The sequence below is a fragment of the Dendropsophus ebraccatus genome, chromosome 6, assembly GCF_027789765.1.
Source record: "Dendropsophus ebraccatus isolate aDenEbr1 chromosome 6, aDenEbr1.pat, whole genome shotgun sequence".
Taxonomy (NCBI): domain Eukaryota; kingdom Metazoa; phylum Chordata; class Amphibia; order Anura; family Hylidae; genus Dendropsophus; species Dendropsophus ebraccatus.
This window is the reverse complement of record NC_091459.1, coordinates 93,417,396-93,443,269: the sequence shown is the minus strand read 5'-3', so window position 1 is coordinate 93,443,269 and position 25,874 is coordinate 93,417,396. Positions and strand designations below refer to the sequence as shown.

Genomic DNA, 25,874 nt, shown 5'->3' with positions numbered 1-25,874 from the left:
TTGTTGGCACTTCTCTGACATCTAACACTCATGTACATGCCCTTTTAGCCATCATTCTCCCCCAGCTCTATAGCAATAAGATTCTTTTTACCTTTCGGGATTATCTAATTTTTTTCCAGTGAACTGATCGACTTCTGTTGGGCCGTAGTTCCAGATTATTTCTTCAGCAGCAATATAATAATGTCTTTTGGTTGAGCAGACCTTACATGGACTCTTGGGCTCTTTATTTGGGCAGCTCTTCACTTCATATATGGCCTGCATGCCTCCTATAAACAAGATATTACTGGTTATAGAGACAAGCTAAACAGTTATTACTACACAACTAAGTCAAATAAACAGTGGTTTGGACATTGCTGGTAATCCACCTTCTAAATGGTCATTGACTTGACAGCTGAGGAGCCATTTTCCACGGTTTTGTGTTTCCATTGTACCCTGGATCATTGTTGCTGGGAAAAGACTAATAGTATCCACACGATAACGCTGATGTGTTAACACCTGGCCATGGAAGTATGCTGAATGAATATCTACTTCATTCCCCATGCCAAACATATACCACTTGACCTTTGTGTTCTCACACATGGAGAGACCTGGGAGGTTTCCGTACATGTATCCATTGATAGCTGTAACACAGAAAGATATCAGTTAGAGGTGGACAGAGAAAACCACAACTCTCTATGTAGTGATCACAAAGCCTTGTCTTTGATAATGAAATAATGGAGCCAAAACTACCTGTCACGGCCGCGGCGGCGTCCCGTGTTCCGGGCCGCCGCGACCTCCTCCTGCCCCATGCAGCCGCCGGGGTCTTTGTGCAGGGACCCGGCGCTGCTGCTAGTTCGGCCCCTGGGGGCGCCTCACCTCTCCTCCGCCTCCTAGGGCGCGCGCGCGCCGGCTGTCTCAGATTTAAAGGGGCAGTGCGCTCCTAATTGGTGTATGCACACTATCACTCCCTATAAATTCCAACCCTGCCCCACTACAGGTGTTGGAGCCTCTATATGCTTCCCATAGCGTTTGGCCCAGCTCCCTGTTGTTCCTGACCTTAGTCCTTGTCCCTTGTTCCTGTCTTCAGTCCTTGTCCCTAGTCCTTGCCCGCTGCCTTCCCATTGTTCCTGAGTCCTGTCCGCCACCTGCGAGCACGTCTACTATCCTCTGCCTGCACTATCTCCTGCCTACTGCTCCTGCCACGCCTCGCCTGCCGTCACTAGCAACCAAGCCAGGGGTAGCGACCTGGGGGTCGCCTGCCGCAGCAAGTCCATCCCGCCTTGCGGCGGGCTCTGGTGAAAACCAGCGGCCCCTTAGACTCCGCTCCCTGGTGAGGTTAGTACTATCGCTAGTGACGGCCCAGTGGATCCACTACTCCAGGCGTTACACTACCCAAATGGACTAGTAGCTAATACTGTAATTAACTTTTTTCTTTATGTACTGTATGTAGAAAAGTTGTCTGGTAGGTTAGTACTCACCATTCCACCTTGTTCTTCTTAGTGCACAGGTCTCTATTGATCTCCACTCCATGTATTACCTATGACATAATAATTCTAGAACATCTTTCCTCATAGCTTTATGATCCTCTGTTCTTACTAGGAATGTATGACTGAATAACAAAACCTGGTTACTATATGTGTCTTAGCTGTCTGGTACTGTCAGGTTTCAATAGATAGGCTCCCGGATAGGGACACCCCCCCAACTGGTAACACCCAGTTGGTTATTGAGTCATACACTTGTAGTAAGAATAACAGAGGAACAGCCCATCACAGAGCTATAAGAAAATATGTTCTAAAATTGTTATTTAATGGGCATTGCATGTATTTGCTTAAACCGACAGGTCAGGGATGTTGACAGGTCATCTCTAAGAGCTATTTCCACAATTGCAACTAATTCATTATTACATTTCCATATGTATCTAAAATAAATAATTAATCAATTGTGCAAATACTTTTGACCATCACATCCTACCATTTAGCTGTGTATACAGCTCCTGTACAGGCCAATCCATCCCCGGGGTTATAAGACTACAAGCAGACCTTGTACAGTATGTGGTTTGACTCTGCACTCAAAGTGTTACTTTCTACTCATTCGCTCTGGAAGTGCCAGAGGTTAGCTATATATACAAAATAGTAGCAATTTGGACTTTTTGCATTGTTTTATTACTACCTTTCAACTTATTTTATTTTTTTTGTCTCGTTGTCTTAGAGAAACAGACATGTAATGATTGTGTGTTCATGATATCTGTCCTTTGGTTCTGCAATGCATTCTTGTTGAAAAACTCATTCATTACAAGTCTGTTGGAAAGACACCATACATGTTACAAGACTTTTCCTACATGTAGGACTTTAGTTTTTTAATGGCTTCTTAGAAACTATTGCAAGAATACCCTCCATTGCAGAGGCCCTCAAAAGGAATAACACCACTCCATTACCCTACAGACGCAATTATAACTCAATGGGGACAGTTGTGAGCCAGTTGTATCTGCCAGCGTTATGGATTCAGTCATAAATGAAAGCTGCAATGCAAGTGTGAACATAGCCTTAATGATAATATCAGGATATACATAGGGTATCAAAGACTTACAATGCATTTTATTGCTTTCTTGGAAGTCTTCGTCTTCTTTATCAACAGAACCGGGATGAGTGCAATAGGCAATGATATTTTCATCCAGATACCAGCTAAGATTTTCATCTATCACCGAGAACATTAAGATAAACTCCTCATACTGTTTCTTCTCTATTTCTTCTATTTTATCTGTGAATAAATGGTTAATAATCTTAAATGATTAGTGGAGATAGGAATATGTAAAAGTTCTTCTATCACTTACTCCTTTCCCCACCTTTTTTACAGATAATTAAAGGCCCAACAAGTCCTGAGTAGACATCTCTTGGACCATCAATGTGAGAGTGATAAACCCTGGTCACGCAGTCTTCATCTTTGGCAGATGGACCCTGATCTTCAACAACGTCCCATTTGTAAGTGTACGACTCATCGGGGTTTACAGCAGCACCTTTTTTCTGTGCTTCAGAGTTATTATCTGGATATAATGCTCCTGAGTATAAAATATACAGTAGTTACTGGCATCAACCTATATTGCAACATAATTTCAGTCATACTTTACTATTGTGTAAATCTAATACAATTATACTGTGTGTTTACATTTTGCATATTTTATTGGTAGTGTTATACTACTAGATAAGGTTAGAGGCATTGCCAGGCTGGTTCAAGCTGTATAGGATAAGTGGGTTCAAGTGGACATTATAATTTCCTGAAATATATAGATGTGTATAGATGAGATATTTTTGCAAGTATTAGACGAATCTTGAATGCCCAGAGCATAGGCGTATTACACACCATGGAGAGGCCATAGTACAGTGTAGGGTCTGCCTCGATATGAGTCCACCTTATCATGGTGGGGAAGTTTACACTGTTTGCAAATAGTAACCAAGAGACTCATTATTTTTGTTGGAGTTTTTTTTAGCAGTTGGTGGTGGTGGTGGTGGGGGGTTGCTTTTAACTATTTTCATGTCTATGGTGGGTCTGTATCTTGCTGTTGCGGTGAGCTGTTGCATTTTTCTGTGTTTTTGTGTGTTTGCAATTTCAGCCATAGCAAGGTGCTCCTGCCTAGTGTGAACGGTTTTCTAGGAGAGCTGACCAATTTTGTCTTTTTTTTTTCTGTGTTAAAGTTGGGGGAGTGGCTGCCTCTACTTAGTCGTGCACTCCACCTGTCCCACCCAGGTGGTGTAATGATTTTTGCAGTTATTAGACGGATCTTGCATGCCCAGAGCATAGGCGTATTACACACCATGGAGAGGCCATAGTATAGTGTAGGGTCTGCCCCGAGCATGAAGCCACCTTATCGTGGTGGGGCAGTTTACACTGTTTGCAAATAGTAACCAAGAGACTCCTTATTTTTGTGGGAGTTTTTTTTAGCAGTTGGGGGGGCTGCTTTTAACTATTTTCATGTCTATGGTGGGTCTGTACCTTTCTGTTGCGGTGAGCTGTTGCATTTTTCTGTGTTTTTGTGTGCTTGCAATTTCAGCCATGGCAACGTGCTCCTGCCTAGTGTGAACAGTGTTCTAGGAGAGCTGACCAATTTTGTCTTTTTTTTCTGTATATAGATGTGTGCTTGTTGGCTCTCTCTGCTGCCCTGCCTTCTATGTTTTCCAAACTTAACCTTCAAAAAATTGAGCTCCTTCTGTTTTACCAATGATCTTCTTTACCTAAACCAGATGTCTTCATCTCCATCTGTTATACCATCATTCTTTCTAGCCTTGAGGTTCAACACTTTTTGTTTTTCTCACAATCGGAAAACCTGTAATATTCGCAAAAAAACTTCTCTCATATCTGTCTCTACTTTACCACTGACACTGCTAAGCCACTATGCAGAGAAAGGCCCGGCACTCACCAAATCGTTTTCTTAATTTATTTTAGTGCAAATGCATCAGCATTACACCAGTACACGTTTCGGCCTAGCATGGCCTTCATCAGCTTCGGCCAAAGCTGATGTAGGCCATGCTGGGCCGCAACGCGTACTGATGTAATACTGATGCATTTGCACTAAAATAAAGGAAGAAAATGATTTGGTGAGTGCCGGGCCTTTCTCTACATATTGCTGGTTTACTCCACCTTGAGCACCACTGACTGCTGGAGTGCCGTCGTCTCCTTTCTACTACTGCTAAACCACCAGTCCAGGCTCTAACCATTTCTCACCTCGACTACTGAAACTGTGAGCAATAACTTCCACTAAACAAGCACTGCTTCCATCCCTAATGACCACAGCAGCCAGGATAAAGTCCATACCAACACCTCTGCTGTCTGTTGCTCAGTACACTGGTAACCTGTCTTGAATTTAAACTCCTTCACCAACCTACTTATGTTTCCCTCAACCAGCAACCCAGAAGTTTCATTCATCTTTATTATATCTCCTCACTACTATCTGCAGGATTTCTCCCCTGCGGCACGCATTCTGGACTATGCTTCTAATATCACCAGCGTTTGCCTTATGATACACAGGTCAAACGTATGTAGAAATATAAAAAATGTTTTCTAAAGTTTAAGCACTACTGTATATTAGTTGCATAAAAATATTGTGTATGCCATCAAAGTGAGCTTTTGAGGCAGACGTGACATCCTAAACTATGGAAAGGTGAGTACAGTACTTTTTGTTAATATAATTATTTGTAGCCTTCTGTCCTGTTTTATTAATGGTTGGACACCGTTAGGCTGTGTTCACACAACATACAGATGAGCGCAAACAGCTATCGTTTTTGTAAAACAACCGCCGGAACTAATGTTCATGATTATTAATTCCGGCTGTAGTCTTACAACAATGTCGGTTCATTAAAGAATGCTAGTTGTTAGCACATAGTGGGTACATAGCCTTAGGCTGCTTACGAATTAATGATCATGAACATTAATTCCGGACATGGTTTTACAACAACGGCCGTTGTTTGTGCTCATCTGTATGAAGTGGGAACATAGCCTTAAAGGAGTACTCCAGCGGGGGGGGGGGGCATTATTTTCCTGGGAACGGGGAGGAGGTGGCTGAGGGAAACTACGTTCACTCACCACCCCGGTTCAAGCGGCGGGTCCCGCTTTGCGGCGCTCCGGTCCCCGGCTGCTTCCTGGTGTCTGACGCGGGCCCGAGACGATATGTCTCAGGTCAGCTCAGCCAGTCAGTGACAGTGGCGGGATCTGAGCGGACTTGAAAAGGATCCCGCCTCCATCACTGACTGGCTGAGCAGACCTGAGACGTCACGTCTCACACCAGGAAGCGGCCGGGAACCGGGGACCGGAGCACCGCGATGCGGGACCTGCCGCTGGAATCGGGGAGGTGAGTGGACGTCGTTTCCCTCAGCCACCTCCTCCCCAGTCCCAGGAAAAAAATGCCCCCCGCTGGACTACCCCTTTAAGTTAATTAGTGGATACAATGTTAGGCCATGTTCCGACAGTGTAAGACATCGACCGTTCCGTGACCCGGCCGGGTTACGGAATGGCCAGTGTCAGAGAAGATCTACACTGCTGCTGAATTGGGATGTGGGTGCATTCATGCACGCCTGCATCCCAATTCGCTGCTGCACACAATGGAGCATGCGGCCTGAGCTGCACGCTCCATTGTGTGCACTGACAGGTTTTCTGCGGCCGCTATTCAGTGAATAGGGGCCGCAGAAAACTGACATGTTAGTGTGACTTACTGTTTTACTGTTTGTTGTTCTTCATAGTGATATTTATCATTAAAGAGTGTTATCATTGTTACTTTGTGTTGTTGTCACAGTATTTTACCTTCATTCGCCTTGGTGTATTCCACTCCATGTGGATGTAAAGAGTAAGTTCTGGATGCAAAGTTTTTGAGATGAATTGTCATTGTGTCACCAACTTCAGCTGTCATAATGGGGCCCAAAAATCCCAGCCAGTCCGGCTTCTTGATTTCATCCGTGTAAAACTCATTTGCATATTCTAAGTAAATGGCTTTTTTGTAGACTCTGCCTATTCTGTTGGGGCCAGGTTGTAGAAAGGTGCTGGCATGTCTGAATATAAAGAAGAATGCACAATTTACAACCATACCCTGAACAGAATATTTAGCTATACACAGGTATAACATAACTTAATGATATTCATCGTTTTTAATATTGTTCATTATCCCCTACATTAAAGTATTGTATTACCTCCCAAAATTAATACAAATCCCCAATATACACTTATAATGGGAACTGCTTTTTTCGCTGCACTTACTGTACTATTGCATCAAGTCTTCACTTCCTTGATATAATGGTGACGTCACGACCCACTAGAACTCCCAGAGTTGTGCGGCGGCTGCTGGAGAGGGCACTGAAACCTACACTGTGTGACCAGGGCAACTGTGTGCCCATCAGCTGCGGCTGCCCCTGGCACAGTTGTGAAGCCAGTATTCCCATCCCTGGCATAATATTATTGTCTGTCGGCAGGGTAGTGTTCCCCTCTGCCCTGGGAGATGCTCAGTGCCACGGCTACTGCCTCTATCTCCCCACTGCCTCTATTTAACCACTGCATGGGGCTCTGTCACTACTTTCCCCAAGTTAGGGGACACCTCCCCCAGTGTGTCCGCTCCCCACCTCACCCAGCGGGACCTGCTCGTAGGTCAACCAGGTGTCCTCGAATTTAGACAAGCTTGCACCCAGCTCCATGTTTGCACGCCACTGGGACTCCATTTCTCACATCGCCCTGTTGGTACTCCGCTGGGGATGGAGTACCAGCTGGGGGATGTGAGGAGTGGAGTCCCGGCGGGGGAGAGACAGCAGCGGCTGTTTAAATATGGTGCTGTGCACTTGTTTGAACTCGCCGCCACTTGGGGGACATTCGAGAAGGTCCCACTGGACTGGGTGGAGAACAAGTATGTCAGGGAAAATGTCCTCGAGCTGGGAGAGAACATCGACAGAACCCCCTGCAGCAGGGAGATAAAGGCAGCAGTGGGGACACTGAGCATCCCCAAGGGCAAAGGGGAACACTGCCATGTCGTGAGATAGACAATAGTATTATCCCGGGGACGGGGATATTGACATCCCAACTGTGCCAGGGGCAGCAGCAGCTGTGGGCAGGTCCCCATCTTGGCACCATTGGGTAACAAAAAGAATGTTATGGCGGTGGGCATATCGGCCATTTTGCCCCCACTTAGGTCCACCACTGAAATGCATGTCCCCTTTTGATGTAGCCACGGGCCAATAAAAAAGCCAAGCAGGCATTGTCATCTGCTTCAGTGGTGCAGGTGCAGTGAGGGAGGGAGGGAAGTCACCGTTTCTGAACCCGCCCTTACTGCACCAGCGCCCACAAAAGACGGTTTCAAAACATCACTTGGATACAGAAGGGGCATTATCTTAGACAGCAAAACTGTTCTCCAAAAGTAAAACAAATGAGACAGCTATACCCTTCTGCAAATATGGAGAAGCTGGAATCTAGTCTAAAGTATTGTGCAAAGCAATCTTTTGTATGTATATCATTTATATAAGTACCAGCAAAAGGTGAGGAGAAAGCTGTGTTTACACCCAAAGGGGAAAATTTATCAAAGGGTGTAAAATTTAGACTGGTGCAAACTACCCACAGCAACCAATCACAGCTCAGCTTTAGGCAGTGCTGAAAGGAAAGCTGAGCTGTGATTGGTTGCTGTGGGTAGTTTGCACCAGTCTAAATTTTACACCCTTTGATAAGTCTCCCCCAAAGACTTAAAGGGGTACTCTGTAGAAAAAAGTTTTAAAGCAACTGGTGTCAGAAAGTTGTACAGATTTGTAATTTACTGCTATTTGAAAATGTCAAGTCTTCCAATACTTATCAGTATTATGTCCTGCCAGAAGTGGTGTGTTCTTTCCAGTCTGACTCTGCTGCCACCCCTGTCTATGTCAAGAACTGTAAAGAGCAGTAGCAAATCCCCATAGAAAATCTCTCCTGCTCTCAGGGCTGCCTGAGGCAAGACTTGAAATGGTGCCCCCCACCCCCTTATAGATGTCCCCCTATATTATCCCCCTTATAAATGTTCCCCTGTATTATCTCCCTTATAGATGGCTCCTGTGTGTATTCCCCCTTATAGATGTCCCCCTATATTATCCCCCTTATAAATGTTCCCCTGTATTATCTCCCTTATAGATGGCTCCTGTGTGTATTCCCCCTTATAGATGTCCCCCTGTATTATTCCCCTTATAAATGTCCCCCTGTATTATTCCCCTTATAGATGGCCCCTCTGTGTATTCACCCTTACAGATGCCCCCTGTATTATCCCCCTTATAGATGCCCCCTGCATATTCCCCCTTATAGGTTTCCCCCCTGTATTATCCCCTTATAGATGCCCCCTGTATAATCCCCCTTATAGATGTCCAGCCTGTATTATCCCCTTATAGATGGCCCCCCTGTCTATTCCCCCTTATAGATGGCCCCTCTGTATTATCCCCCTTATAGATGCCCCCCTGTATTATCCCCCTTATAGATAGCCCCTATATTATCCCCCTTATAGATGCCCCCTGTACATTCCCCTTTATAGAGAGCCCCTGCATATTCCTCCATATAGATGTCCCCTGTATATTTCTCCTTATAGACCCCATTGTATATTCCCCCTTATAGATGGCTCCCCCTTATAGATGCCCCCTGTATATTCCCCCTTATAGATGCCCCCTGTATATTCCCCCTTATAGATGGTTTCCCTCTTATAGATGCCCCCCGTATATTCCCCCTTATAAATGGCTCCCCCTTATAGAAGCCCTCCCATATATTCCCCCTTATAGATGTACCCCCTGTATATTCCCCCTTATAGATGGCTCCCCCTTATAAATGTCCCCCCATATATATTCCCCCTTATAAATGTCCCCCCGTATATATTCCCCCTTATAGATGCCCCCCCCCCCGGCATCTATAACTCACCTTACAACATGCTCCCCCGCCGCGGCTGTCTTCTTCGCTGGCTGCTGCTAGGCTCCCATGGCTCTGTCCCTTCCCATCCTCGGCAGCACATACACCACCAAGCTCAGTGTGCGTCGGGGCTGGTACTTCCGGCACAGGGAGTACCTCTGACACCAGTCAGGTGACAGCATTGTTAAAGGGGCAACACTGTGTCTGTTGGGGGGCCCAGCCGCGCGTCAGTCAGTGTGGCACCTGCATGTGGGGCTGGGGCTGGGGCCTACCGGTGGCCCAGTCCGACACTGGTGACTACTCACGGTGATATTATTTATGGTCATACTACCATTATACCTTGTGCTCCATTTAAATGGGTAGTGATCAGTTGTAGTGTAGTGATGTGTGAAGCATTTAACAATACCTGAAGTTTGCAGTCCTGACTGTGTTGCATTCTAATTCTGTGTCCAGCTATCATTTGCAGGTCCTGGGGGTCAATGAATTCCGTGGTGTGTAGTAGACAGTATAATTTATGGCCACTTCATAGAAACTGCCCCCTTCAGAGACTCTACAAAGCTGCCACCCTGAGCAATAAACTTATTTTGCCTCATGTCTCTGGATAGTTTCTGTCATGGACAGAGGTGGCAGCAGAGAGCACCCTGTCTGCATAGAATACACCACTTCCTGCAGGACATACAGCAGTTGAAAAGTACTGAAAGAATTGAGATTTTTAAATAGACACATTTTATAAATCTGTTTAACTTTCTGACACCAGTTGATTTGAAAAAAATTATTTTCTCTGGAGTACTGTTCTTTACAGGTCCTGTTCCTATTGGTTTTTAAAGCATGTCAACTTCTGGATGTAAACTAACACATAATAAATCTTTCCTGAGGAATATGAGGGGATGAAAAATAAACTATAAAAGAACTTTCAATGTCCTAATGATTACAATTAATTAACATAAAACCAAATTCTGTTCTGTAGGTTAATATCACATGATTCTGACAATTCTATTACATTAGTCAATTTCTTATCTTTGTAAAGTGGCTACAATGCATTAAATACAATACACGTCTAATAGAAGCGACTTACTCATCATCAGCAATTGATTTTCCAGAAATGATATTCACCCCTTTGGGGGCATAGTCCCATTCTACTTCTTTAATTGCTATATAGTATGTTCTCTCCTTCCCCTCCACACTTGCCCAAACCAAGATGTCGATCAGGCATATTGCTAACAGATTCATTATCCTGGGACACATTAGAAGAGGTCAGTCTGTGTGACATGCAGCGTGTCCCCGATCCCTGCAGTCTGTGACCAATTTGTACTGCAAAAATTTCGTAACCAAATTCTGTTTGTTTCCAAGTTAAACAGATATTCCAGTAAGATCAGAGGGCAAAACTTCAGAAACAATGTCAGTGATATCATGTGTGCGTGCAGGTGTATACAAACAGGGCGGTTTTGTGGTTTGTAACTTCCTCATGCACCCCTTTTAACAGGGGGCAATAGAGTTGAATTCTGTGGTGAAGCATGGAGCCATTGGTTCCCTGTGATGCAATACACAGCGGAGCAGTAGTTAAGGCCTGCAGTTTGCAAGACTCAATGTGGTGGCACAATGCAGTGATGTCACCACGCTGCCTGCTCCATGTTGGGGCAATGATGTCACAAGAAGATTACTTCTGTCTGAGCTGCCTTGTTTGTTGTGGAAACAGGTTTAGGTGAGTATTTATTTTTCTTTTAAGGGCACCTTAACTGTATAATAGAACTGAAGGGGCACATTTGATACATAAGGGCACTGAGCGGGTACTAACTGAGACACTTTCAATATATAAGGACAGTAAATATGTCACTTGAACTATATAAGGGCACATTTTCAATATAAAGGCATTTAGGAGGCACATTTACTATATGAAGGATATCTTTACAATATTTATTACAGGTGTATGATATACGCTGCCTGGATTCTTTTTCATTACCTGCTCATTTGCTTGGATGTACCTGTCTAGCTTAGCACTTTTACACTTTTCTTTTCATGCAATTACCTATGTGTTTACAAGGGCACTTTGTGCCCCAGGGGGAATACTGCACGTTTATACTATTGCCAGGTCCAGGGTCTGTGATTTGGGAGCCTCTTTCGTTGCTGTTTGGGGGTTAATTTCCCTATAAACGCCTTTTTCTTTTCTTGTTAGCTTTCTTTTCTTTTACGTTGGGAATTTGTGTATTTATTCCTTTTTTTTTTTTTTTTTAGGGGGAGGAGGTTTATTAGAAGTTAATGATAATTGCCAAGGAAACAATGAATAAATATTAATGATTTTTAGAGATGAGCGAACCTCGAGCATGCTTGAGTCGATCCGAACTTTCGGCATTTGATTAGCGGTGGCTGCTGAACTTGGATAAAGCCCTAAGGCTATGTGGAAAACATGGATATAGTCATTGGCTGTATCCATGTTTTCCAGACAACCTTAGAGCTTTATCCAAGTTCAGCAGCCCCCGCTTATCAAATGCTGAACGTTTGGGTTTGGATCATCTCGAACCCGAACCTGGTTCGCTCATCTCTAATGATTTTCAATAATATAAAGATAAAATCTACTGCAAAAATGTAAAAAAAAAAAAGTTTTATTAGATAAAACATATTATAAACAAATCTAACCTGACCAAGAGGTTGAACGTGTTAATCATTCTAATGTTGTGCAAAGGAAATTCCTGTATCTGCCAATACCAAAAGGAATAATTAACAAATGACAGGAATGTCTGCCGAGACAGAAGATTAGAGGCCAGAAAAACTACTTTCAGTCAATCCAGTTGACAAAACACAGAGGAAAAAAAGAAAGTGACAAAAGAGGAGAAGGCCAAAGCTTTTATCATCAATTTGAAGAGTATATCTCTCCCTGCTCTGTTGACATTGCCAACACAATGCATTCATACACTAAAACCGATTACTAAAACCAATCACTGAGGCTAATCGCTGAGGCTAATTGCTGGGACCAATCGCTGAGACCGATACTGAAGCCAATCACTGAGACCAATCACTGAGGCCGATTACTGAGGCCGATCACTGAGACCGATTACTGAGACCAATCACTAGGATGTATTACTGAGGTCGATCACTGAGACCGATTACTTAGACCAATCACTGGGATGTATAACTGAGGCCAATTTACTGAGACCAATCACTGAGGCCAATCACTGGAACCTATTACTGAGGCCGATCACTGAGGCCAATCACTGAGGTTAATCACTGAGGTTAATAACTGAGGCCAATCACTGGGGATAATGACTGAGACCAATCACTGGGGATAATGACTGAGACCAATCTCTGGGGATAATGACTGAGACCAATCTTTGGGGATAATGACTGAGACCAATCACTGGGGCCGATCACTGAGGCCAATCACTGGGGCCGATCACTGAGGCTAATCACTGGGGCCGATCACTGAGGCCAATCACTGGGGCCGATCACTGAGGCTAATCACTGGGGCCGATCACTGAGGCCAATCACTGGGGCCGATCACTGAGGCTAATCACTGGGGCCGATCACTGAGGCCAATCACTGGGGCCGATCACTGAGGCTAATCACTGGGGCCGATCACTGAGGCCAATCACTGGGGCCGATCACTGAGGCTGCAGAGCTTCAGAACATCATCAGCAGAGCAGGGAGAGCATGTCATCAGGGGAAGAAAACACAGGCATCTGGGTGGACCACCAGCGCTGGACCCAGTGAGATGAGCATGGTGTAGTTTGATATATTACAGCCCTAGCAGGCTATATAGGGTTTGTTGTAAGATATTTTAGGCAATTGTCACTCTCCAATTTGGTAACAGTTTCGGGAGGACCCTGTGCACAAAGAGAGGTCCATAAAGATATGGTTTGAAGTGCCTGATGTGGAGGAACAAGAGGAACTTTCACAGAGCCCTGATCTTAATTCAGATTGATTGAATGAACTGTAACATCAATTGCGAGATCCTGGGTACTAGCGTCTGACATCACAATTGTTTGTTTGCCTGAATGAGCACAAGCTCGAAAATCTGCTCCCCTGAGGATGCTTTAGCCGCAGAAGGGGTCCGACTCCACTTATGGTCTTAGAATGGGAAATCCAACAAGCTGTGTAGGTGTGATGGGCAGATGTCCATATGCTTTTAGCCATATAGTGTAGCATGTAATTTTTTAATGTGTTACAATACTTTTACAACATTGTAAATCTTTTATTCTCATAACATTTTGGAGTTGCCGACGTCAAGATACTTCCCTCATTTCTACGGTTCCAACATCTGTCACAATAACCTGGGCAACCTGGCGCAATGTCTGATAATGATCCAATGTTAACAGATGTCACACAGGAACTTTGAGTTCTCTGATTCCGGGATAGTGCAGACATTTTCTGCTCTACAACAATGTATTACATGACTCATTTATTATGAGGTTTAGACACTTTTAAGTAATTTTTCCACTGGGTCTGTCAAGTGAGCCTGGCATCTGTAAAAGAGGGCATGGCATTGACAAAATAGTGCCAAAATGTTGACACGCAACTTACAATATTCTAGACAGAAAATGAGCCTTCCAGCTTTGTACTAAAATAGTCTCTCTGCGACCTATAACCTTGTACCGTATATGCAGAAAAAGGGTATTTCAAATATCTGAGGGTGGCCCCTATTTTTATAGACCACCTTTTCATATGGGACAATAGAATTAACTTCCTTTTTCCATAGTGTCAGGGGGCGGGGGTCCATTCAGCAGAGGGCTATGGCTTTCCTTGCAAGGAACTGCGTCTCTTCAAGGAAAACCATCTCATGGTGAGACCGTGTTTCTTTGGAGAGGATACCAAATAGACACACCAGAGGTTTCAATGGGATACTCCTGGCAATGACTTCTGAGAATAAACCAATAATGTCCTTCCAAAAGGAATCAATATATGAACAACACCAGATAAGGAGCCAGAAGTCCACTTTAGGGGTATACCAGCGATGGCACTTATCTGTTGGCCTCCGCCCCATACGAAGCAACCGAATCAGGGCGATATAACTATAATGAATAATGTATAATTGGGTCATTTTATGATTGGCTGTCGGAGATACTTAGGTATGGAAAGATAGGACTTCCTGTCAATCCTGGGGCTGAGACGGAATACATGCTCCTCTATCATTTTTTTTCCCTTCTGTAGAAGGTGTGGATTACATTATTGAGGGAGTAACCAAGTATTCCAATAAATAGACCACACCAACTTACAATGTGACTCTTTTTATAATATTGAGTACAGTGGCATTATTTGGCCATTATATGACTATGTAATATTATAGTTGTTTACTTTAATACAGTATATAGATTCCTGTATGTGATATGGGTTTTCCAAGTTGTATTTTAATTTTAATAACACCCCTGTCCATGACACAGCAAACGCATACACTTAGCTGGTTCTGTATTGCCAACTGTAATGTGGATGCTGGAGTTACAAGCTCTTTTCATCCCGCTCCAAATCCACTGGTCTCAGTATGTGATACTATCTGCCATCAGCTGGTGAAAGGTGAATCTCTTCCATGTAATGTCTAGCTTTTACCAGTAGATGGCAGACAGCATTCCATATAGACTGTAAATGTATTTGAGCTGAACAAGGAGAGCAGTAAGAAGCCAGAAGGAATGAGGGCACAATAGGGATGTTACTTCTTCTTGTGTATGCCACACTGGCATCTAATGGGTTACTTGCTACTTTTCATGCTTGCTGTAGCACATATGATCCATCAAACACCTGATGCAGAGAGGGCTGACACAGCTTCTGAGCTTGCATCAAACCAATAAGTTGAGATACCTAAACATACATGAAGTAGTTATAAAAGGTTGCATTCACGATAAAACTTGTATCACCAGCGATCTCACTATAGGCATGATGTCGTATATCATTCTATGTTGTTTCACGTCTTATATATATACGGATCAATGTTATTTTCTCTTTGATGTTCCCTGTTTTTTTCCCCTTTTGGATAGTTTTTCAGGATAACTACTGCACTACCGTAGTTTTACCTAACTTATATTCCTAATAAAGATTACTTTTATTTTTCATATGTAAGCTACGTAGCAATCACGACCGTTGTTGCATACTTGCAACAACGGCTGTGATTGCTATGTAGCTGACGTAGTGCTGCACATACACATAGGGGGAGATTTATCAAACTGGTGCTCCGGCCACATGCTCCATTGTGTGCAGTGGGGACTTCTGATGCGGGGCGCGCGGATGCACCCGCATCCAAATTCAGCGGCAGTAAAGATCATCCGGCCGATACTGCAGTACAGGCCTTGATCATCTTATCAGACAACGGCTGGTGTCATACAAAGTGGGAACATAGCCTGATACTGTGTTTAGTTTTTGTTGGTTTGTGGGAATACCAAAACAGTGTGTTTCACTGTATCTTCAGACTCAACCCCTTTAAATGGGTACGATCCACAGGATAAGGGTTAAACTTTTGCAAATTATCCCAATTTTACATGCACTGCACCTCAGAGCCAACTGCCTGGTACCCAACTACCACTGACTCAGAGTGGACCAGGAGGATTTTCAGCAGCTTCAGGGGGTCAGGAAGTGATACAGACAAATGGCCCATTACAAACAAGCTTTGATTATGGGTCGGGACTAGGGTTGGTCTGAACCTGGTTCGGGTCGGGGTCGTACGCACCTGAACTCTCGGCAATGATTCCCGCTGTCTGCCCGCTCAGTGGAGAGGGTCGATACAGCGGAAGGACCGCCTGGAAAACTGGGATACAGCCATAGCCATAGGCTGTATCCCAGTTTTCCAGGCAGTCCTCCCGCTGTATCCATACTCTCCACGGAGCAGGCAGACAGCGGGAATCGAATGCCGAGAGTTCAGGTTCGTCCGAACCCGAACCTCGGCAGGTTCGGACCAACCCTAGTCGGGACTAAACAGGGCTAACTCGTTCCTAACCCGGGTACCCCTTTAAAGACCAATCATGAAAACTTTTTTTTTTCATTTTAACAAAATTTCTTTTACTTATAGGCTAAGCCATAACACAACAAGTTTAGGAGACTCTTTATTGTAGTAGCAGTGAGAAACATCCTGACAGAGAGGTATCATAAACAGAAGTAACCACTAGAGGGAGCTAATAGCACCATGTGCAGAACAATGGCAGTAAGTATTTTCTAGGATAAGGTCTAGTTGTTCTTTAACTCTCTTCCCATTACACCTGATACAAATCTTCTAAAGAAAATGTATACGATTTTTCTTTCCATTATATCATATGGGATCGGACTGCAAAAGAAAAAAGATTATTTTATTGTTGCACATTTAATTTTTTTTTCCTCCTAAAGGGGTAATTCCGTGGAATTTTTTTAAATCAACTGTTGTCAGTTTTAGTACTTTTATTTAAAAATCTCTTCCAGTACTTATCAGCTGCTGCATGTCCTGCAGGAAGTGGTGTTCCCTTTTCAAACTGACACAGTGCTCTCTGTTGCCACCTCTGTCCATGTCAGTAAACTGCCCAGAGCAGGAGAGGTTTTTTTATGGGGATTTTCTACTGCTCTTGTAATGGACCGAGATGGCAGCAGAGAGCAGTGTCCAACTGGAAAGGGAACCCCATTTCCCACTTAGCAGCTGATAAGTATGGGAAGACTTAAAATTTTTTAAAGGGAATGTCAGCTACCGGGCCCTACCTGAAGTGCTGACAGTGTGCTGTAGCTGGCAGTCCCCTAGTGAGTATAATACCTTTTGGTAATTTTCCGTGCAGTGGATTATGCACAATCTTACATCTCCTGCTACTAGGCAAAGAGGATGTGTTTGTGCTGCACTCTGGCTCGCCTCACCACTCCTTCCTCCTCCCTCTTCTTTATGAATAATCAGTGCTGCCCGGCCTCCTGCTCACTCAGCTGTCAGCCAGTGTCTCTGATTGCAGATCAGTCAGATATAGTTGAATCTCTCAGCTGAAAGCTGTTGGAGCTGTGGTTTAGGGGTAACTCACTTGTCTAGTGATCTGCCAGTAGTACACTCTCTGGTTCAAATCCCCTGATGGGTCTTTATTTTTTAATTTTTCTCATTATTGCATAATTTTTTAGGCTATGTTCACACACAGTATTTTTGGTCAGTATTTTGCAATTAAAACCAGGAGGGGGTTGTAAACATAGAAAGGCTATAGAAACACTGTTGAAATTGAGCTGATGGCCATCATTTAATGGCTAATATCGCCTGTTGTTTTAAAATAACAGTAATAATTTGCCATTAAGTGGCTGCCATCCACTCAATTTTAACAGTGTTTGAACATAGCCTTTATGTGTTTTCAATCCACTCCTGATTTTGGTTGCAAAATACTGACAAAAATACAGTGTGTGAACATAGCCTTAACAATGATTTAATAATGAGAAAAAAACAAAGACCTCTATTTCATGTCCATAAGGTGATTTGAACCAGAGACCAAACTGCTGGTAGGTCTCTAAACAGGTGAGTTACCCCTATACTGCAGCTCCAACACATTAGGGTTCAGAGACTCAACTATATCTGTGTGTTTCTTTCAGACATAACCTACCCACAGAGGACTGATCTGCAATCAGAGACACTGGCTGACAACTGAGTGAGCTGGAGGCCGGGCAGCATTGATCATTCATAAAGAAGAGGGAGGAGGAAGGAGTGGAGGGGTGTGCCAGAGTGTGGCACAAACAACTCCTCTTTGCCTCTTCAGTACAGTAAGAGATGTGAGATTGTGCATAATCCACTGCATGGAAAATTACCAAAAGGCACCATTCTCACTAGAGGACTGCCAGCTACAGCACACTGCCAGCACCTTAGCTAGGGCCCAGGAGCTGACAGATTCCCTTTAAATAGAAGTAAGTTACAGATCTGTTTAACTTTCTGACTGGAGTTGATTTAAAACTTTTTTTCCCCTCCACAATCCTTAATTTTATTTATAGCAGATAAACCACACAGTTACCACAATGTATATGCTAGCAGTGCTAGAAATACAGTAAATTTACCAGCGCCAATATCTTGTGCTTCACGCACAACAATCCCGCCACATCATATACGACTTTACATATGCAGATTATCACTTGAAGGGCACTGAGGGCAATAAGGATGGAGAACAAAATGATGTTCCACTCCACAACATAACTGGGTTCTATACACTGAGACCATGTGGAAGATGCCCCAAGATACCTGAAAGAAAACACAGGACTGTATCACATCATAGAAGCAAATATACAAACTGGTGCTCAGAGACAATAACCAGTGTACAGAAAATGCTGGGACATGTCCAGACCTGGGAATTTATCATTTAAGGCAGATTCTCAGATAGAAGAGGGCTGAGATTGTCATTTGAAATACATTTTGGCAATGGCATGATCTTGTGCTTTTACAATGGATTGCAGGCAAAGTGCAATGTTCTGGTCACAGGGTTAGTTCAATGCAAAGGTTAAATTATAAAATGAATGCATCAGGGTAATTTTACTTAATTGGCCAAGTGAGGAATGATGTGTCCACATAGCTGAGGATTTTCAGATATAATCTGAATGCAAATAAGCAAAATAAAATAGTTTCTTTAGTGCCACCTATAGGTAGTTTCCCTGTAATTCAATGTACAATCCATCAACCTGTCACCAGAGTTTTCTATTTCAAAGTCACAGTCTCAATGCTGTAAGACTTTTACACAGTATTGCTAACATGCCCGGCCGCAGCCCACACTATGCCAGCGTGAATTACATTTGTCCCACATTGCATGCTGGACCAGGAATCACTGGGGGGGGGGGGGTCCGCAACAGTACCCCAGTGACTGCTGTAATGCCATAATCTGCAACAAACGTTCATCAATGCTGCTACAGATTGTGGCAATGGAATTCTTTGGATTTTCCAGTTTGTTAGCATGTAGTCTTAAAGGAGAAGTCCGGCCAAAATTAATTTTTGATATGTTGTTACTTATGAAAAGTTATACAATTTTCTAATGTACATTAATTATGGGAAATGCACATATACTGCTATTTCTCTTAATTTAGTAGATCAGGAAGTGTTAGAATTCTCTCTGAAGAAGTGACGTCACGACCCAGGGTGTAATTCCTATGGAGTGTCCAGCAGGGGGCGCTCTCTATATAGAAGTCTATGGGACTTTATTGTTTCTATGGGTTTCTATCTAATGTAATGCAATGTTATGTACAGTGTGCTTTATTGAATGAATACATCTATGGAATACTTTGGGGAGCAAGTGTCCCTGCTCCCCAAAGTATTGCATAAATGTATTAATTCAATACATTCGGATATCACAGTAAGCCCGCCGATCCGCTGCATTCCCGCCGATCCGCCACACGCTGATCCGCCGCATTCCCGCCGATCCGGACCATATACATTGAACTACAGCTCCCATCATCTGCTTCTAGTATGAACAGGTGATGGGAGCTGTAGTTGGGTAATGGATATGACATGCCGCCGGGCGCAGGGGGGAGCCGCTCAGTACACAGCAGCTCTCCCCCCTCCTCCTCCTCCTTCCGGGATAACTTCCGCCTATACCAATGCTGACTCCCTGCCTGGCCGCCGCTCTCCGCTCTCCCCCCATACATACCGGCTCCCGATGCATCCTGGTGTCCGCGCTGATGCCGGGAGCCGGTATATGAGAGCGGAGAGCGGCGGCCAGGCAGGGACTCAGCAGTGCTATAGGCGGAAGTTATCACGGAAGGAGGAGGAGGAGGGGGGAGAGCTGCTGTGTACTGAGCGGCTCCCCCCTGCGCCCGGCGGCATGTGATATCCCTTACCCAACTACAGCTCCCATCACCTGTTCATACTAGAAGCAGATGATGGGAGCTGTAGTTCAATGTATATGGTCCGGATCGGCAGGAATGCGGCGGATCGGCGTGCGGCGGAAATGCGGCGGATCGGCGGAAATGCGGCGGATCGGCGGGCTTACTGTGATATCCGAATGTATTGAATTAATACATTTATGCAATACTTTGGGGAGCAAGGACACTTGCTCCCCAAAGTATTCCATAGATGTATTCATTCAATAAAGCACACTGTACATAACATTACATTACATTACATAGAAACCCATAGAAACAATAAAGTCCCATAGACTTCTATATAGAGAGCGCCCCCTGCTGGACACTCCATAGGAATTACACCCTGGGTCGTGACGTCACTTCTTCAGAGAGAATTCTAACACTTCCTGATCTACTAAATTAAGGGAAATAGCAGTATATGTGCATTTCCCATAATTAATGTACATTAGAAATTTGTATAACTTTTCATAAGTAACAACATATCAAAAATTAATTTTGGCCGGACTTCTCCTTTAAGGATGACAATTGCTACTTTCCATATGTTTACATAAAAAATGACCAGTACCCTCCACCTGTGCTGGCAAATGGGTAACTCCATCCAGTGTCCGTCCTGCAGTATGGGCCTTGAGACAATCCCAAGGAGGAGATAATCAGAGAATATCCAGAAAATAATATACCCAGCAGAGCAAACAGTGCAGAGCCCAGTCTCTGAAATATAAGAAAATAAGTGACATGTAATAGGCAAATACAATGTAACAGAATAAAAAATAAAAAAAATTGGGAAGATGAAAGTCGTGCTGCCAGTTAAAAAACCTTTACATATAGTATATCAGTTGGGGTCTGTGTGTTAAATCCCCCAGTGAGCGTTAGAACGAGATGGGAGAAGCTCTTAGCTAAGCACTCCTCTCCCCATCTTTCTCCTCGTTGCCAGAGATGGATTCTGTTGAAGTTTATGGAGCCTGTCTTGTGCAATGACAAGTAAGACAGATATGTTGTTCTCTTTTAAGTGACAGTAATGCTGCAACAATTCACAAACAACATTCAGAAAAACTACTATCACAGGGATCCACCATTGCAGCTAAGTTATAGTATAGTATAAAGCATCCCATATTTTACATAAACACCATAGGATTTAAATATTATTATTATTATTATTATTATTATTATTATTATTATTATTATTATATGTTATAATACAAGGCAGGCAAAGAACAAATGTTATGCAAGTCTTATACTCACAGAGCAATGTATGTGATACCGTCGTTTCCCAGCACAGCACCTTGAATTGCATTTATAGAAATCCACCAAGAGGAGGACAGTGGATAAAATAATCATCTGTAAGGAGCATGAACCAGAATCTTACTGACACAAGTACCTAGAAGAACCTATTAGTGCAAGCATTCTGACCATGCAGTATCTTTCCATATCTGCATAAAACTTTTGCACAGTGCTATATACAAACACAACCCCCACATAATATACACCCTACATATATAGCATCCACAAAGCATCGGAACAGTTTCAGTCAAACTGAAGTGACAGTGACATCTTCCTATGGTGCCCTAATTAGTTGCTGAGAACAATTCTTTTCCAAGGCAGCAAATGTACCTAGTAAAAGCCTTCTTGCTATATGATTTGTAACGTAAAGAATTATATTACTGCAGAGAAGGAGGAAGGGTATGATATGGTAAAAAGAACAATGCTGTGCTGGTATAACTTCAGAAATAAGGTCATACAGTAGGGTTGATTAAATCCCCTATTACAAAGGGCGACAGAAAAGGAGCAAACAAGCGCTGTCATTGCTCGCTTGCTCCTTGTTTCCCGCTCGTTGCTGGCGCTATTACACGGCAGCAAGTGGGTGAGTATAGGGGGTGGAGGTGCAGGGAGCTGTGGGGGGGGGGGGGGGTCTGCCCTGGTGATCGCTAGATCATCTAGTCAGCCCATAGAGGATAGCGGCGGTCTGCTGCTGCGGCTCTTATTCCATGGAGCGACGGCAGCAGATCGCTGCTATATTAGCCGTTTTTCTTTCAACATGTTGGAAGACAAACGACTGCAACGATCAGCTCACATTGTTAATGTCGGCTGATCGTTGTCTTCTATTACACAAGGCAATTATCGGCTGATAATAATCGTTTTGTGTAATAGGGCCTTTAGGATCCATTTACACAGAAAGATTATCTGACAGATTATCTGCCAAAAATTTGAAGCCAAAGCCAGGAATAGACTATAAACAGAGATCAGGTCATAAAGGAAAGCCTGAGATTTCTCCTATTTTCAAATCCATTCCTGGCTTTGGCTTCAAATTTTTGTCAGATAATCTGTCAGATAATCTTTCAGTGTAAATGTGTAAAAACTAAGCAATTAGGGTACATCAAACAAACCTGTACAGACATAATATAATCCAATACTTACCATAATGCCCCCAAAACAGATGCCTTGGAAATACCAGACGTAATTTGTGAGCTGATTGTTGGCGGCATAAGTGTTGTCGCCATTTGGGAAGTATAGCAGAATATTCACTACGATACTCCATACAGCCAGAGGAATAAGAGCTAGAATGGAATATTCTGAGCAATTCTTAAGGAACATCTTGAACTACTGGAGAGAGCCCAGGCTTGTATATGAAATCACTATGGTATCTGCAAGTGGTTTAATGTTTGGACAAAAGCTGCTGCTTAACTGTCTGGTTGCTGGGTTATCAACTAACAATACATTTAATTGTTGACTTGCAGGCAACACAGCTGACTCTTCACTGACAGCAGTGCTCCAGGAGGTCTTCCGGGCTGGATGCTCAGAATGATTGAGCACATTGCAGCTGTGCTACAAGCCTAGTTCACTTATGCAGTTTTGGCTTTGGCTCTAAAATTGACATCCTAAAACCCCTATTACACAGGGCGATGTGGAGAGCAAGCGAGCGCTGACCTGTCAGGTTAGTGCTCGCTTGCTCCTCGTTCCCCGCTCGTTGCGGGCACTATTACACGCACCAACAGCAAGTGAGGAGGAGTGGGTAAGAGCTGGGGGGATGCCCGGGTGATCGTCAGATCGTCCGGGCAGCCCATAGGAGGCCGCGGCTGTCTGCTGCCACCGCTCCTATTACACAGGGTGACTGCAGCAGATTGTTGCCAGACTGATTGTTGCCATCTCAGCCTGTTGAAAGTCAATGATTACACAAAATCGTGCCAATATCAGCCGATCAGCCGTTATGGCCAATATCAGCTGATAATCGCTTGGTGTAATAGGGCCTTGTTAGAAGCACTGTAGGGCTATGTTTACAGACAGTTTTTAGTTACATTTTTTTCACAAGCAAAAAAGATAATAGCACTTTTTTTTGTAGCTGTTAGACATCTTTTTTTCTAAAATACCCAATGTTCAGCAACACAAAGTAGCTATTTTTCTATTGAGTTCCTTTAATCTCAATAACTTAGTATTTTGCTCCAAGTTCTTTAGAAAGCAAGGGACATTGTAAGTTATTATCAATCCCAAAAGTAATGACACCAAACAAATGGTCATCTATGAAGTATGGTAATCCAAAGCTACAACTATGGACAGAATTACGGACGTGTGTAAAAGGGTCCATAGAAATCAATAGGTACTATACTGTCTGCAATTACGAATCCTTAATTATGGACAATATTATATTAATGTGTGAAAGGGACCTTAACAAAAATGTGAGTGCGTAGGCACAATAACTACTATAAGGCACCCCTCTTTTCCTGAAAAGTATTATGCCATTGGTTTTCCATAGCCGTCTCAATAGAACAGAAAATTCTACAATACACTGTATTATAGTGTGATATTGGCATAAACCTAGCCATGTATATCATATAATCAGATTTTGTTTCTGTATTCTCTCAATTCTGCTCTTATTGGACACCAATCTACTGTGCATGAGGGCAGCCTGACTATCCCCCGATGACTGCCATCATAGAGTACAAGAATCAGGGAAGTTGGATTTTACGTATCACCTGCAGTAAACACACAGGCTTATGCTGGGTTTACACGTAGCGATAATTCGCCCGATGGAACGATGAACGATTTTGAAGTAAAGTTTTTTTTTTTTATAACGATCAGCGTTTAGACGGTGCGATATATCGTACGAAAAAATCGTTTTGCGATCGCTTAAGCCTATCTCGCACATAGGTTAAATCAGTGAACAACTGTTTACACGGCACGATCTGCAAATTTTTTGCGAACGACGATTTAAGAACATGTAAGATGAAAATGAAGGATTTCTCGCTCGTCGTTTGATCGTTCGCTGCGTTTACACGTACGATTATCAGTCGAATTCGATCGTTATCGTGCAAATTCGAACGATAATCGTTCCGTGTAAACGCAGCATAAGTCAATTTAGGGTATTGGTGCATTTAATAATCATGAGGCATAAACGCAGCAGATTAGATCTAAATAACTGAGCACAGCATCAAATCTGCACCATCAAATCTGCAGCAGATCTGCTGCGTATCTGCTGCGTATACGGTGTGTGTGTTTGTACCCTTATGTTGAATAGATCTATACAGTGTCATACTAATTCAAGCCTTCACACCCAGCATTGTTTTTAATATCCACACCTCTTATTCAGTAAGCAGTTGTACAGCCCCCTATTTAAAGTTTGTAATATAGCTCAGAAATCTGACTGCAACAGACAACATATCAGATTTTTTTTTTTTTTACTAAAGAGGTTTTCAAAATGCATAGGGCACCATGGCTTAAAGATCTTTAAACCTAATTCTGAATGTTTATGACCTTAAATGTTTATTTGATGTATAGTGTCATCTTATATTGCAGAGGGGCTCAGAGAGGGCACCAAATAGAGGATATAATTGCAACCTTCTATAGAAAAGAGGAGATTTATGAAGTCCAGTTTTCTTGTGCAAGATTAATTTTGCTCAAACCTTTTTGGTATAAGCATTGATAAATTGCCCCCACTTCAGACAGTAATCTACGTAGAGGTGGCTAGGGTGATCTGCACCAGCCACCATTATGCTGACAAAGGATTCCCTCCATGCCAGTACATTCTAGTAAATGGCACACTGGTCCTCAACCTTGAAACGCCAGCTCCCTGGGGTCGGAGAAATTCACACCTGTGAGGTTAAACACAATAGAAATGAAACAAATATATAGAAATTATTTGTCCCACCTGCTTGAGAAGACTCAAAATCTCTGTATTGCTCAGATTCTAAAAAAGCCAGTTATTCCACAATATACACTCAGATAATCCAACTTTAACAATTCCACAATATTTCATTCCATTTCTGATGCCATGGCTGCTGTGGATGACTGGTTTGGGGCACAACTGAAATCCTTCTTTTTGCAAGACTAACAGAACTTGGAATAGCGATGTAAGAAGTGTGCTGACATCATTGAAAATTATGTGGAATAAATGTAAAGTTTAATCTTCCGATCTTGTTTCTTTTCTAGGTAAAGCCAAAGACTTATCAGCAGTCCCTTGTACCCCTTAAAACATGTCCGTACTTTACAGATGAAGTTGTAGCCCTTAAAGCAGAAATGTAATCAAAATATCTTGATTTTATTCAGCTGATAAATGAGTGAAGGTTTTATATAAAAAATAGCCTGGGACATATCCAGATCCACTGGCTTTCTGCAGTGCTCCTTCTCTAGTACTTAGGCATATGTGTGGTCAGGGTTTCTTTCATGTCTTCAGGCAGCTCACAAGCGCCATCTAGCTTCACATACGCACAATATAAGTATCTAAAATGCATGTATATTGGGACATACGTCTTTCTGGGGACTTTTTACTCTGTACAATAAATTTAGCAGTAGAT

The 25,874-nt window shown here is 43.2% G+C and overlaps 2 protein-coding genes across 2 annotated transcripts in view; both read right to left on the bottom strand.

Moving 5' to 3' along the window:
* Positions 1–10,649, bottom strand: part of LOC138795802 (ceruloplasmin-like) — a 57,394-nt gene extending 46,745 nt beyond the window's left edge. Inside the window, exons 1-6 of the mRNA XM_069975384.1 lie at positions 10,430–10,649; positions 6,268–6,512; positions 2,822–3,034; positions 2,566–2,736; positions 366–620; positions 92–266 (exon numbers count right to left, since the gene is read on the bottom strand). Coding sequence (XP_069831485.1) covers positions 92–266; positions 366–620; positions 2,566–2,736; positions 2,822–3,034; positions 6,268–6,512; positions 10,430–10,599 — 1,229 coding nt within the window. The 5' untranslated portion in view covers positions 10,600–10,649. The remainder of the gene's footprint in view (positions 1–91; positions 267–365; positions 621–2,565; positions 2,737–2,821; positions 3,035–6,267; positions 6,513–10,429) is intronic.
* A 5,858-nt stretch (positions 10,650–16,507) lies between these two features.
* LOC138794938 (transmembrane 4 L6 family member 18-like) lies at positions 16,508–22,680 on the bottom strand. The gene is made up of 5 exons (XM_069973875.1): positions 22,504–22,680; positions 21,331–21,426; positions 20,657–20,799; positions 18,304–18,484; positions 16,508–16,591 (listed from the first exon to the last, which is right to left on the bottom strand). Exons 1-5 carry the CDS (start codon positions 22,678–22,680, stop codon positions 16,577–16,579), a joined length of 612 nt encoding a protein of 203 aa, XP_069829976.1. The 3' UTR covers positions 16,508–16,576.
* Positions 22,681–25,874: the final 3,194 nt, after the last annotated feature.